Below are 13,759 nucleotides of genomic sequence, written 5' to 3'. Positions count from 1 at the left end.
GGGTTGGGTGGGTAGGTGGTTAGAGTGAAGGAATGTCCAAGGGCGGCGGGGTTCCTGTCCCTTTGATTAATTAATTTGATATTCTTGCTTGACTTTAACATCGTGATCGTCATTTGCCATAATCATCGTCGCCATCATCATCATTATGGCTACGAACATGCATCGAACTATTTCGCAAGTCACAAAGCAATCCTTAATACGATCCTTTAATACTACTTCCTCGAGACTATCCCAAAACTATTATCTCGCCAAAGCACACAATAGCAGTAAGGTTCTTACAAAAGGGTGGAATAAATACACACACAAACACACACATATACTTTATAATAATAATAATAATAATAATTACATGTACAAAAAAATGTATATAGACGATCTATTGCGCCTTGGTTTTACAAAATCTAAACAGCTTGTAGGTAAGAATATAGATATAGATATATAAATATGATAGGTTGGTTAATTTGTATATCAAAAATAAACTATAATTTTATACATTATATTGACAGGTGCCTTGAGTTCACGAGGCACAAGAGAAAAGAATGAAGACGAGTGGAGTGCAGTGACACTTGAACTTCCAGCAGGCAAGAATTTGCGTACAATGGACAGAACATCCAATAGAGCTTATTTTGGAATCTTTGATGGGTAAAATATATATCTAAAGAGTATTATGGTTGTTGCTTCTGCTGTTGTTCTTTATTTGTTTGTCTGTTTGCATTTGTATTTGTATTTGTATTTATTTGTTTATTCAACAATCTATATATGTATGTATATGTGTAGGCATGGTGGTCCAGCTGTTTCAGAGTGGTAATACATCTAAAGCTATATATATATATGTGTGTGTGTGTGTGTGTGTATGCATATATTAGAAGCTTAAATACTCAACCCTTTTATATTTATATATATATTCTATTTTAACAACAACAAAAAGGTTAGCAAATTCACTGCATGAACGAATTGAAACGGTTTCGTTGGATGATTTGCCCGAGCTTTTGAAAAGGCTTAGAGCGTTTGGTGGATACTTTAAGCGATTCAAGATTCCGGGCATTTTTAAAAATCTTGTGGATCAAGAAGGCCGCCGGCTTTCCGGAGTGACAGATACTGACATGAGTGTGGAGCAAAGAATTATGCTTGGATTCTTGATGTCTGATGTGTATTGTATTGACAGTCTACTGAAAACTGATGGTAAGCAGCAGGAACACGAGGGATCCACCGGAAGTATAGCCATTGTAGAACCTCATGATGACAGGGCATTTTGGGAAAGCCAACGTTACGATATCATTGTGGGGCATGTGGGTGACACTCGGTGAGATAGTAGGAGTCCAGATAAAACACACACACACACACACACACATATATATATATATATATATTGCTTTGAAACACCCACCTACCCACCTACCCACCCACACTCACTCACTCCTTCATTAACTCACCAATCTTGACATCTCTTTATTATAGTATTTTGGTTTGTGAATCTTGCTCGGGTGAAGCAGTTGCCTTAACTACCGGAGACCACCATCCTGGTAACCCACTTGAACAAGAGCGTCTGAGAAAGTTGGCTGGTTATGTGACTACAGACTCGTGGGGTGATGATCGGATACTTGGATTACTGGCTACCAGTAGAGCGTTTGGAGATTCCAAACTCAAGCGATATGGCGTGTCTTCTGAACCAGACATTGTGCGCCACACAATCGATTCCAAAAATCCGGCTGCATTTATGGTAAAAGAAGATAGTTTTATATTTCAGATCTGTCAGTGTCATTAAAGAAGAAAAAAGAAAAAGAAAATTATCTTATGATTTTTTGTGGTAAAAAAAAGGTATTAGTGACAGACGGAGTGACTTCGGTGATGTCCGACCAAGAAGTTGTTGATATTGTAAGTCTCCTCCCCCTTTTATATTTCTATATCTTTCTTGAACACACACACACACACAAAATGATATTCAATTTTCTGCAAAAAAAAATAAAAACACCAAAAAAAGGTTAAGCAATACAAGGACCCTACTACATCTGCTAAACACATCGTGGACATTTGCGACCAATTCGGAAGCGAAGACAATATCACGGCCGTGGTAAGTTGATTTAGGTTGTACGGGTCCAACTTTAGGGTTCTCGTTCTTTCCACCTATATATATTTTTCTTATTATATTATATAATATTGATATTGATATGTATATATAAATATAAATAAAGGTTGTTCGGTTGAAGGATTGGGGAGCCAGAATGAACGATTTGACTTTGGATTTACGGAAGTATCGCCTTGCAAACTCGCCCATGAGTAGTAGACAATCTTGGTAAACAAAAGAGCACAAAATCAGCCACCAAGACAAGATGATAATAAAATGTTTAAAGAAGTGTGTACCCACACACACCCATATATGTATTTTATTTTTTGGCGTAACATCTCATCCATTCTAACCCCCCCCCCCCCCCCCCCCCCCCTTTATTCTATTTGGTTATCTCAACTACCCAACTTGTTCTATTGTCCAATTGTCTGGCTGTCTGGCTGTGTGTGTGTGTATTTTTTTTTTTTTTTGCTCCTTCTTTTTAATATCGAATATAATATTTCAATGTGAAAACATGAGCTAAATATTATCATTATTATTTTTCTGAATTATTAATAATAATTTTCTTTTAATTCTTTGCTTTTCTTTTTCTCTTTCACTTTTTACATTTTTTTTTTATAAAAAAATATCTTTATATAATCTCTTTATATATACATATTATATAAAAATATCAATCACCGCCTTCAAATATATATATAACATACATTATACATTTTCCACAAACAGGCACTAATACTTCTTCTTCCTTTTCTTCCTTCTTCTTTTGTATCTTCATTACTCTCATACCTCCCCCCCCACCTTCTTTTTTTTTAAAAAAAAATTCGTGGCTCTTATTTCTCTTAACGCGCATATCAACTAAATGTCATCTGAAACCCACTTAGCAGACTCGATGTTTGAAGATGATGCTTTGGCTGCCACTCAGTCATTAGAAGAAGAATTACTTGGTCAAGGCTACCTCATGGAAACACCACTTGGATCATCTCTTGCAGCAGAACTACAATCTGCTACCTCTCCTCTTCTTAATGCTAGCAGACTCACATCTCTTGCCATGGAAAACAGTCTTTCCACACCCCTGCAAGGTTCTTTTGGTAATACTGGTACTGGTACTGGTACTGGTACTGGTACTGTTGGAACATTTAGTACACAAAATTATGATATCCAAAATATCCCCATCACACAGCTTTCCTCTGCAGAACAACAACAGCAACTACTACAACAACAACAACAACTTCACCAACAACAATTCCAACAACAACATCCTGGCCTAAACCTCAAACGAGTCACATCAGGCGAAGACCCTCTCTTATTTGATGTAAACGGAAACAATCCTGGAATTATGTCTCCTCTTCAGTGGAATGGAGTTGGTATTGGTGCCTTTGGAGCCAATTATGGACGTAGCCGAAGAAGCTCCTTTTCTTCCACCTGGTCATCGCTCGACCAAGAAGACTACGATCCATTCGAGGCACTCAAAAAACAGCTGGAGGAACTAAATTCGGCCGTCTGGGAAACAAAGACGCTTCACAAGCGGCTGCTCAACACACTAGTGGCAGACGAAGCTCTGCAAACCAGAAAATCCTATTGCGGAAGTCCGTTGCCTGGACAAAAATCTGAGCCTCTTGAGATCGTGATCAACTCCGTAGCCGAAAAAATCAAGCTGATTGCCATCGACCGTGAGAAGCAAGTGAAGAATCTAGAGGGTATCGATGGAGCGATAAGAAAGGAGATGGCAGGAATGAACCTCGAGACAATCAAAGAACTCGAATCAATGGCTGGCCAAATGAAATTGACCCTCCACGACAAACAGTACTCTTACGAAAACCCTTTGCCAGTGATGCGCAAACTGGATCACGAGACATGTGCTGTGGCAGACACTCTTGAAGAACTCAAGGAACTCATGTACATGAACAAGCATCAGATCCAAGAACTCAACTCGCGGCTTCGGTCAATCGCCAAGACGGTCCATGAAGTACGAAAGGACATCCGACGGATAAACAAGTTCCTAGAAGAAAAGGATAGTGATGAGACAGTTGTCTTGGAGAAGGGTGAAGTACAGACACGTGTAGATGAGATCCTGTGGGGATTGGATGACGTGGATAGAGACAACACAAAAAAACTGAGGCAGATGCAGCTGTTCTGGGAGAGTCAAGAAGTAGTCATTGCAGCCAGTGCTTCTTAAGATATAAAAGAAAAAAAAAAGAAAAAACAAGAAACTAAGGAACCTTTATATTTATCTGATTTTTTTCTTCTTCTTTATATTTTTATACTTCTTCTTCCTTTTACTCCCAACTTCTTCTTCTTCCTTTTTGTCTGTATCTTTCTTCTTACTCCTCTCTCTCTCTCTCTCTTTCTCTCTTTTTCTTCTCTTTATTGTATCTTTTCCTATTTCTTCTTATTCCTCTCTCCAAATCTTTCAATACCAAAGGAGGTGTGTTCCTGAGCATATCACTTCTTTATATATATCGTCTATATATATCTATCTCTATCTCTCTCTCTATCTCTTCCTCTTCCATTACTATTACTATTTTCCTATTTTTTTTTTAGCTGTGTGTATCTTTTCCTCATCTTTCTCTCTCTCTTTATTCTTTATGTTTTGGTCTTGTCCAAAGCTTGAAAGCCTTTAAATTTCTTTTACAATTTCCCTTTCATTTATAACCTCTCTGTTTTTTTTTAAATGTATGATTTTTTTTTATATATTTTATTTCAATATTATTTCTATTAAAAACATATTTTAATAATGTACATTATTTTAGAGTTTGAAACATCCGTACACATATGCATAGAGAAAAAAGGGGTGGAATGAGGATCAACTAAATAACATCCACACTTGAGCTAGGAATACATAAATTAAGATGAAGCTCAAGCCATGTTTTCTTATTCTTTCTATCTTTTAGTCTTTTGTATATAATATATATATATATATTGTATTATAAAACAAACTATTTCTTTGAATTTTATATTTTTTCAAAAATTCAAAAAATTCTTAAAATGCATATAGCTTTCTGGATTTTAAAATTTCATGTTTATGTCGGCACTTTAACATACAACCAATAGTAAACGAATAAAAAGGTTATTTTATAACACGGACCAATAATATTGTTCATACTAGATTTGGGTAATCAATATAAGCCAATAAAATCTTTTTATTTAAAATCCCGGAAATAAATAGAGCTAAGAAAAAAGAAAAAAAAAAAAACCATGAATTATTGAATTCTTGCCCCTTCCTCCTCACTCCCCCCCCCTCTTTTATTATTATGAAAAATAATAAATAAATAAATAAATAAATATATGTAATCCTAAAATCTACCCCTCGTTATTTTGTTACAATGTTTAGTTAGTTAGTTATTTATTTAATATTTGTTTACTGATGATATTGATGCTAATAATGGTTTACATGGATAATTAATGGTAATTGTGTTATAAATTATTATTATTATTATTATTATTATTATTATTATTATTGAAAATTAACTGTAAACATGAATTACATTAGGGGTGTTTACAAAATATAGGAGTAGAGTAATAATAATATATATATATATAAATAGTCGCGTAAATGCAAAATAGGGAAAATAGAAAAAAGGGTAAGAGTGAATAAGTGAGTGATTGAAGAGGAGGAGGAGTGGGGGAATGAATATATAATGATGAATGGAATAATTATTAAGAATAATAAAATAATGCTAAACTCTTTTTTTTGCTGTTTATCTTTCTTCTTTCAGTGTGAATGTGTTGAGGGTGAGGGTAGATTGTTGCTGTTACTGTTGCTGTTGTTCTGGCTTCTTCTTCTTCTTTAAGAAAAGTGCACATAAATATAAATATAAATATAAATAAATAAATAAAAAGGGGAATATATAGAGTATGTTCAAGACAGTTGGTGAGGTGTTGTTTGAATAATGAGGTTAAAGAATGGCCTGTGTGTGTATGGCAGGTTTATGAAATGACCAGTAGATGGCAGGGTAGAGAGAGTGTAGAGTCGTGTCATGGAGGCAGAAACAATGCCCTTGACCTTTGCATAGGTACGAACATGATCTGCTACTTCTGCCCGTCTAGCAACAATGTATTCTGTCACCCAACGATTCAATGGAACTGAAAATCCTAGGTTTTCATGAATAGTCTGTAGTGCCTGACAGATCTGATTTGCATCTGGTCTATTGTCAGGATTAGGCTCAAGACAGGCCGTGTAAAGTTGGGTGTACCATTCCGGCAGTCCAGGAACATGTTCAATACGATAAACATGGTCGTTAGAACCCCCACCGCCTATCATTCTTCCTCCCGCTGCTGTTGATGCTAGTAATGATGATGATATTGATGACGATGATGATATTGATGATATTGATGATGCTCCTCCTCCTCCAATTCCAATTCCAATTCCAATTCCATTTCCTCCTCTTCCATTCGTAACCGTACTCCGATCTCCATCCAGTAAAACATCGGGTGATGGAAATATAACCTTGCTGACCAGTTGCCATATGATTATGCCCAGACTATATATATCAGACTTTTCTGTGTAGATTCCTTGTCGCACCTCTGGGGCCACATAAGGAAGTCGGCCATAGACTGCACGAGTGATGGCTGTAACTGAAGATGATTCATGCGATGGGGTGGCGAATCGATAATCGACAAGGAAATAGTCGCTGTCGGTGCAGATGATGTTTCGAGGATGAATGTTCCTATGGCACATACCAGCTTTGTGCAAATCTGCGAGGTTTGCTGCCAGTCGAAGGATGGTGCCCGTAATTGTCTTTAGATCCAGATCACCTAGAGGTAATTGCTGCATGTGGTCTTCGAGATTCCCGTCGTTGCTGAATTTCATAACCATCATCAGATCTCCTGTACTCTCGCACACAGTTAAACCTTGAAATAAGAGAGGTAAGAATGCTTTTGATTGAACAGATATCTAGAATACAGAATAAATTATTTTAAAGTAAATAAATCAATAAATCAATAAATACGCACGTACACACAAATATTCACACGCACAGGTACACAACGTACAAGCACACAATTAAATGTATATATATATATATATGTCATTCCTTCTCCTTCTCTGTATTTACCTCATTTAGTAGCTTGTCATCTACAATTTTGAGTGCCATCTTGATGGGTTGAGGTTCATAGGGTAGTCTGAGATTGACAGCATAAACGGCAGAGAATCCACCCGCGCCAATAAATTGCATGTTGGAGAACCATGGCCATGGGAACCACTGCATGTATTGATCAAGTCCCGCATGATATATTTGTCCAACCGCCTTTCGTGCGCGTGGGTGTATTGATGCTACAACGCGTTCTCGACCATATGTTTGTGCTAGAGCCTTGAAAGACAACTGTTGTCTCCACAATAATGACCAATGCTGTCAATAGAATACAAAATTTATATAAATATTTTTATATATATACATGTGTGGTAAGTATTCAAATTGTATACAAAATAAAAGTTTTTTTTTCTATTGATTTGGTTTGTTTTCTCGTTTGTTAAATCACAATTGATTTGTCTATTATATATATATATATATATATATAAGAAAAAGAAAATCCTATACATCTTTATAATTGTATATATTTGTGTATATATCTCGATGTGTATATTACCCAGGCATGTTCAAATAAGATAGATGTACCAATGTATGATTCGCATACTTCTTGGTAAAGTTGAGAAAGTTTTTCGGATATCATGAATGGCAGGGCCGGTTTGACAGACACAAGATTTTCGAGTCCAAATTCTTGGGGATATAACTCTAAGAGTTGATTGATAATTTGTCTTGTTTGAAGTACGACATGATCGTTCATTTGTTTACGGTAAAGAGACTCAAGTTCAGTTTCATTCATTATTATTATTATTATTATATTTTTTTTAAAAAAAATGAATATTTTATATATATATATATATATATGTATGTAGTTAAAGAAAAGGAGAGGAAGAAAGGGAGAGAGAAAAGGAGGGAGAAAAAGAATGAGATAATTTTGTGCGTGTGCGTGTGTATGTGTTTTTTTTTGTGTGTTTTTTTTTAATAGAAAGAAGAAGAGAAGAAAGGCTAGTAACTAAGCAACAAACTGTGTTAATAAAAACGTTTTGGACTATTAAAGTCACAGGTCCGACGTCGTAATACGAATCCCATTGATTGGTTCGTTTTTCCTTTTTTTTTCTTATGTGTGTGTGTATATATTTTTTTGGGCTAGAAAGACCATTAGAAAATATATCTGTATATTTATATATATACCCATATACTTATATTGTGCTGACAAGTTTCTCATCAAAGTTGGTCACCAAATACTACGGTGTAACACCTTGATAGCATAATTATTGTGGGAATAAAAGAGTCTCGATTGTACGAGAGTTTATTTTATTATACAGTCAAAAAGATAGAAAAAAAAAAAGATCAAAAGAAAGAGAGATAAGAAGAGGTAAAGAGTTATTTGAAATATGTATAGAAAAATAAAAGAAAGAAAAATGTATACAGGAGGTGGGGCTGCTCAGTACAGAATATGTATATGCGTATAGAAGAATAGGAAAAAGAAAAATGTATAGAAGAAGAGGTGTACACACAAACAGATTGTAAGTGTGTAAAGATACATAATGTACAAAGCCTTTGGAAGATTATTGTTTGGCTAGAGTAGTGAGTCTGGGGAAATATCAAGTAAAAAAAATCACACTAGAGATTCTGCTGTTGTTGGTAAATGGGTGGGTTGTTTATGAGAGAGAAAAATCTGCCCTTCTTCTTTTGACGTAGAAGAAAAAAAAATCAGACTGTACTGAAATCCAACTCCACTTGAAAGTCGCGCTGTTTCAAGTACATGAACATTTTGTGCTGAAGATCAAATAGAGGGGAATTATGCTCGCCAGGCTGTGATTTGGACACTTCTGATAGATAGGACTGTACACCCAAGATAAGGCTAAGAAGGCCGTCTTGTCTCTGATTAAAGTATTCTTCATCCGCGTTCTCTTCTTGTATTCCAGGATAAGCTTTCTGGTCCTGCGCGGCTAGAATGGAAGAAAAGACTTGCTTGGGCTGAGGAGGATAGGCAATTGTGTCGGCTCTCATGATGCAAATTGAGGGTAAGATGTTCTTTCTGGTTTATTGGGAAGAATTTAAAGAGACGATAGAAGAAGAGAAAAATAAAGGTAAGAAAAAAAAACAGAATGAATTGTGGCTGTAGGCAGATTACTTTATATAAGTAAATATTTATATGAAAAAAATAAATAAATAAATTTAAGACCCTGGAATTGTTCCCAATTATGGCTTTGTGTTGTTTTGGATGTATTTGGGAGATGTATATTTTGTTGTTGCTGTTTGTTGTTGTAAAGAAAGATGGAGGGAAAAAAGAATTTGTCACCTGTAGCTATTGTACCTGTTCATGACACACCAATTTTTCTTGTTCATAATTCCGCCAATGACACTTTTCACACACACACACCCATACATAAAGCATAAGAAACTATACATGTCTTAACGCTCACTAAAACATCTTCCACTTCTTGCTCTTGTTCTTCATATTCCTTTCGAGTTTACCGTCACTGTAAGGGTTTAAGTGGATATAAATGGGGTTTGTGATACTATGGTTGCACAGATACAAACGTAATTTGTATGTTGAACAAAACCGAACCGTATCGTACAAATCATCTTGTTTAAAAATTCACCATCCCGTTTATCAATAATTGACAATAAAAAAAAAGAGGAATAAAGTACAGAGAGATAGATGATAGCCAGAGATATACACCAACTCTGTGTTTTTTTTTCACTGATATCGATAGTAGATATCAAAGTAGAATTCCCTCCTATTTCTTCCTTTACTCAATTAATAAAAATATGCTCATATGAATATAAACCTGAATATATGAAACATGAACGTGATGTTTGTAGTCTTCAACCTAAAGATGAATGAGAATAATGAATTGTTGTATTCTGTACACAGACACACGCACAAAGAGAAAGAGAGAGAGAAAAGACTTTTTTATCAATATTATCAAAGAACAATAGGCTCCAATGACAGAGAATTTAAGATTATCTATAACTTTGTATTATCATATCATGTTAAAATGCCAAATCCCCAAGCTTTCATTTATCAATCACATTCCTTTGAGGCAATTGGTGCACAAACAAAGGTAAGTCTGTATGTCTGTGTGCGTGCGTGTAAGCTTGTGTTTTCTATCAACTGGACCCTCTTCCCGTATTTCACTAAGAATTCTATCACATCTCTTATTTTCCAAAGACCCAATCGACCTTACACAATAGAAAACAAAAGGCTCGACTAACTGGATGAACAAGCCATAAAAGAAAAAACAGACAGGGTCATTGATTAGTGACATGTCCCATGATGTCTCCTACACTATCCACGCGACATCTCACAAATACTGTTGTCATAGCAATACTCCTTTTTAAGATTCCAAAATGCTGATGATAATAATAAGATTATAATTACAAAATATTCAATAGCAGGTTGCTAGGATACTTGGTAACTTCAATGTTTTTCTCTCAATTCTTTTTTAATCAGTAATAAAATCTCAGGGAAATATTTGTCTCCATGGATACATTTTATTTTAGTTTTTTCACCAAGGTTACTATTAGTGTGCTCTATTTTCATTCTCTTTTTCATTTAAGTATATATAGATATAGATATACTTTTATAGAATACAGTTCAGCCCTGCATATCTAAAAGAAGAAGAATAAGAAGAAAGGAAAAAGATCAGCCTACAATGTGACCTGTGTAGTTTACGGCCTATCGAACCTTTTCTCTTTGTAAAACAAGATCGAGAATATTAAATTATTCTCAAGATAAAAAAAAGTACACACACAAACACTTATACATGTGGATATGTTTACCTGCTTATAAAACACGGATATCTGTAACAAAATACTCTTTCAACAAAAACAAACAACCAAAAAGAGGATGTTCCTTTCCAGTTACCTTTTGCTATTTTCGAAAGACGGACTTCTTTATAATTCAGAACCCTTGTCTTACAATAGTCATAGCCAACAAGCCAAGATTTTTTCTTCTTCTTTTTTTTTACATGCCACTAAATAAACTGGTGATTGACTTGACACATTTATGACATGAGCCCAAAAGTCATTCATTCATTTCTTAGTTTTTTTTATGAGTTATTTATCTCTCTCTCTCTCTTTATATACGTATATACGAGCTATACAATAAAGCTAGATGTAATCTTGATGTGTTTCATGCTATTGTTTCTATTTAAAAACAAAAAGAAAATCAAGTACAATATGTTTGTAGGCTTAAATGTCAATAAAGAAGAAGATTTGCACAATAAAACAATCAAACAATCAAAAAGAAGTGGATCACATCACATCATCGGGCTACTACTGAATAATGCAGGGGCTGTTCCTTTGGGTGTGTGCCCGTGTGTGACATAATCCTCTTGGTACCCAAACCTTTTTACTATTATTATTATTATTATTATTATAGTCATTAAGCCTGAAGTACTATTTTGTTTTTGGAAAGCAAAAGTAAAAAAAAAAAAAAAAACAACGGCATGTTAACTCGAAGCCCCAAATAATGTTTAAATATATATGCAATTTTTTCTCACACAGGGTAAACACCTTTATTGCTACGTAACAAAGTATCCAAATAAATAATAATGTGTATTAGTTGCTACTGCTAGTGGTTCTCTGGGTATAGAGGTGTTCATTAAAGCCAAGAGTTCAATATAAATAGAATATACACTGTAAAACTTGATGTGTTTTGGTCGTGTATCTAGAATAATAATCTTACTATAGAACAGCAGTGCTTCTTGAGGTACGGTTATAGAATACAGTAAGTATTAGGATCTTTATACTGCCACAATTACCATTTTTAATCTACAAAAGCACATCTTTGAACTGTACACAGACAGACAAGAGTATATATATATATATATATATATTTGTGATAGCTTCTTTGCTTGGCTTTGACCGCTCGGGGCAAAAATACTATTCTGGTCTTGAATCCCAATGTAAGACAGACATCAAGATTAATGGCACAGAATGTGATGAAGCAAATTATTTGATATTTCTACACATACAGCCCACATACGCATATCTTTTTATTTTTGTATATATATATATATGCGTAAGGTAATAATTTTATGTAATTTCTAAATAGCAGAATATTCGATCAAAATAATTATACTTTAATAGAAAAGATATTTTTATATAGAGAGAGAGAATAACCTTATACTTAGAGTATTATAATTTTTTTTTGTTTGAAAATCTACCTCAAATTGGACTGGGATACAAATACGATTTCCACTTAACTTGATGCTATTTTTATCTTTCTTGAATCATTTTTTTTTTAAATACACATATATTTCTTGATTCTCGTCGATCGCACAAAATATCAGGACAGTCACCGAGACTTCCATTTTACCAAAGCATAGTTTTTTATTTTATTTTCTTCTTCTTCTTCTTCTTTTTCTTCACTTATATTTCTAATGCGCTTGTCGAATCGATTTTGGGGACCAAGCCTAACTTTAGTAGCCGGTGTCCTGTCAAATCCCTGGATAATCCGTGCTGCTGCCCAGGGTGTGTATTTATCATGATCATTATCATCATTTGTATTATTTTTATTTTTATTATTAGAAAGCAGTGAATCAAGATACTTCGACTATAAAATAGAGACAGTAATAATGATATGAAGCACAAGAAGGCCTATAAAATGAATTGTACGCATGTATCAATATTACAAAAAAAAATTCAAACAAAAAGAATGTCTACATTTGATGTTTGATTTCCTATATAGGAATATCTTGAGTATCGTACTGGGACCTTTATTTTATTTTGTATTCTATTATATTGATTGCCAATATATTGCTTGGATATTTCAAAAAAAAAATATCGAATTGTTTTACAGTATAAGAATTATAGTTAAAGTAATAATAATAATAATAATAATATTGTTTTGCCCTTGTAGATGATTATTCCGACGATTATTCCGACGATTATAGTAATGGTAGGGATGGTTACCAGCAATCAGCCAACTACGACGACGGTTCTAGCACGACTGGTTACGGTCAAGAAGTAACAGGTACAACAACAAGCAACAGATGCGATACTATAAACAATCTATAGAAAGAAAGAAAAAGAAAAGAGTATTTACAGTTGTTATCGCGCTATAATCCTACGATCAAATATTCTAAATATCGTTCCCATATTTTTTTTTATTTTTTTTTGTGTGCAGAAACTCCAACCGACGACGGCAGTAATGAACAACCAACCGAAACTACATATGATGGAGCCCCAACTCCAACTGATGTTTCTGCTACTACTTCATATGGAGAACAACCAACACAACCAACCTCTACCACAGATGAATACCAACCAACCTCCACAGATACCGAATGGACACCTACCTCAACCACAACTGATGGTTATTATGGTCACCAGCCCACGAGCACTACTTACGAAGAAAGCCCTACCAATAGTGAGACAACCGACGACCCATCCGATATCGCACCTACCGATGATGTTGTACCTACTGATGATGCTGTACCTACTGATGATGTTGAACCCACTTCAGAATATACACCCTTCCCCTCGACCACGTCTGACATCCTCCCCATCGTCCCAGACCCCACCATCACACCCGAACCAACTCTTCCCTTGGAACCCACCAATTCGGTCACTGATCTCCTCAGTGCCACCAGCTCTATATTACCAACCTCCACTCCAGCCCTTAGTACAGGTCCCGACCACAGTCAGCGTAATG

At 35.0% G+C, this 13,759-nt stretch overlaps 4 protein-coding genes across 4 annotated transcripts; 2 read left to right on the top strand and 2 right to left on the bottom strand.

The window, feature by feature from the left end:
* Positions 1-145: 145 nt before the first annotated feature.
* On the top strand, positions 146-2,297 carry PHYBLDRAFT_141343 (hypothetical protein; the record flags this gene model as incomplete). Its single annotated transcript, XM_018430573.1, has 9 exons — positions 146-266; positions 372-416; positions 507-642; positions 778-804; positions 929-1,303; positions 1,459-1,720; positions 1,819-1,875; positions 1,982-2,071; positions 2,193-2,297. 9 exons carry the CDS (start codon positions 146-148, stop codon positions 2,295-2,297), a joined length of 1,218 nt encoding a protein of 405 aa, XP_018295494.1.
* Positions 2,298-3,885: 1,588 nt separating this feature from the next.
* On the top strand, positions 3,886-4,803 carry PHYBLDRAFT_157764 (hypothetical protein). The gene has a single exon (XM_018433672.1). The coding sequence runs from the start codon at positions 3,897-3,899 to the stop codon at positions 4,239-4,241; it is 345 nt and encodes a 114-aa protein (XP_018295493.1). The 5' UTR covers positions 3,886-3,896; the 3' UTR covers positions 4,242-4,803.
* Positions 4,804-5,924: 1,121 nt separating this feature from the next.
* On the bottom strand, positions 5,925-7,888 carry PHYBLDRAFT_164365 (hypothetical protein; the record flags this gene model as incomplete). Its single annotated transcript, XM_018434992.1, has 3 exons — positions 5,925-6,959; positions 7,120-7,413; positions 7,652-7,888. 3 exons carry the CDS (start codon positions 7,886-7,888, stop codon positions 5,925-5,927), a joined length of 1,566 nt encoding a protein of 521 aa, XP_018295492.1.
* Positions 7,889-8,802: 914 nt separating this feature from the next.
* PHYBLDRAFT_141340 (hypothetical protein) lies at positions 8,803-9,102 on the bottom strand (the record flags this gene model as incomplete). Its single annotated transcript, XM_018430572.1, has 1 exon — positions 8,803-9,102. One exon carries the CDS (start codon positions 9,100-9,102, stop codon positions 8,803-8,805), a length of 300 nt encoding a protein of 99 aa, XP_018295491.1.
* Between the last annotated feature and the right edge of the window lie 4,657 nt (positions 9,103-13,759).

This window comes from Phycomyces blakesleeanus, assembly GCF_001638985.1.
Source record: "Phycomyces blakesleeanus NRRL 1555(-) unplaced genomic scaffold PHYBLscaffold_4, whole genome shotgun sequence".
Taxonomy (NCBI): domain Eukaryota; kingdom Fungi; phylum Mucoromycota; class Mucoromycetes; order Mucorales; family Phycomycetaceae; genus Phycomyces; species Phycomyces blakesleeanus.
This window is presented reverse-complemented; position numbering and strand designations above follow the sequence as displayed.

What these genes read in the sequence shown, in the direction of transcription:
- PHYBLDRAFT_157764 (XM_018433672.1), top strand. Translation starts at nt 3,897, where the DNA reads ATGCGCAAACTGGATCACGAGACATGTGCTGTGGCAGACACTCTTGAA.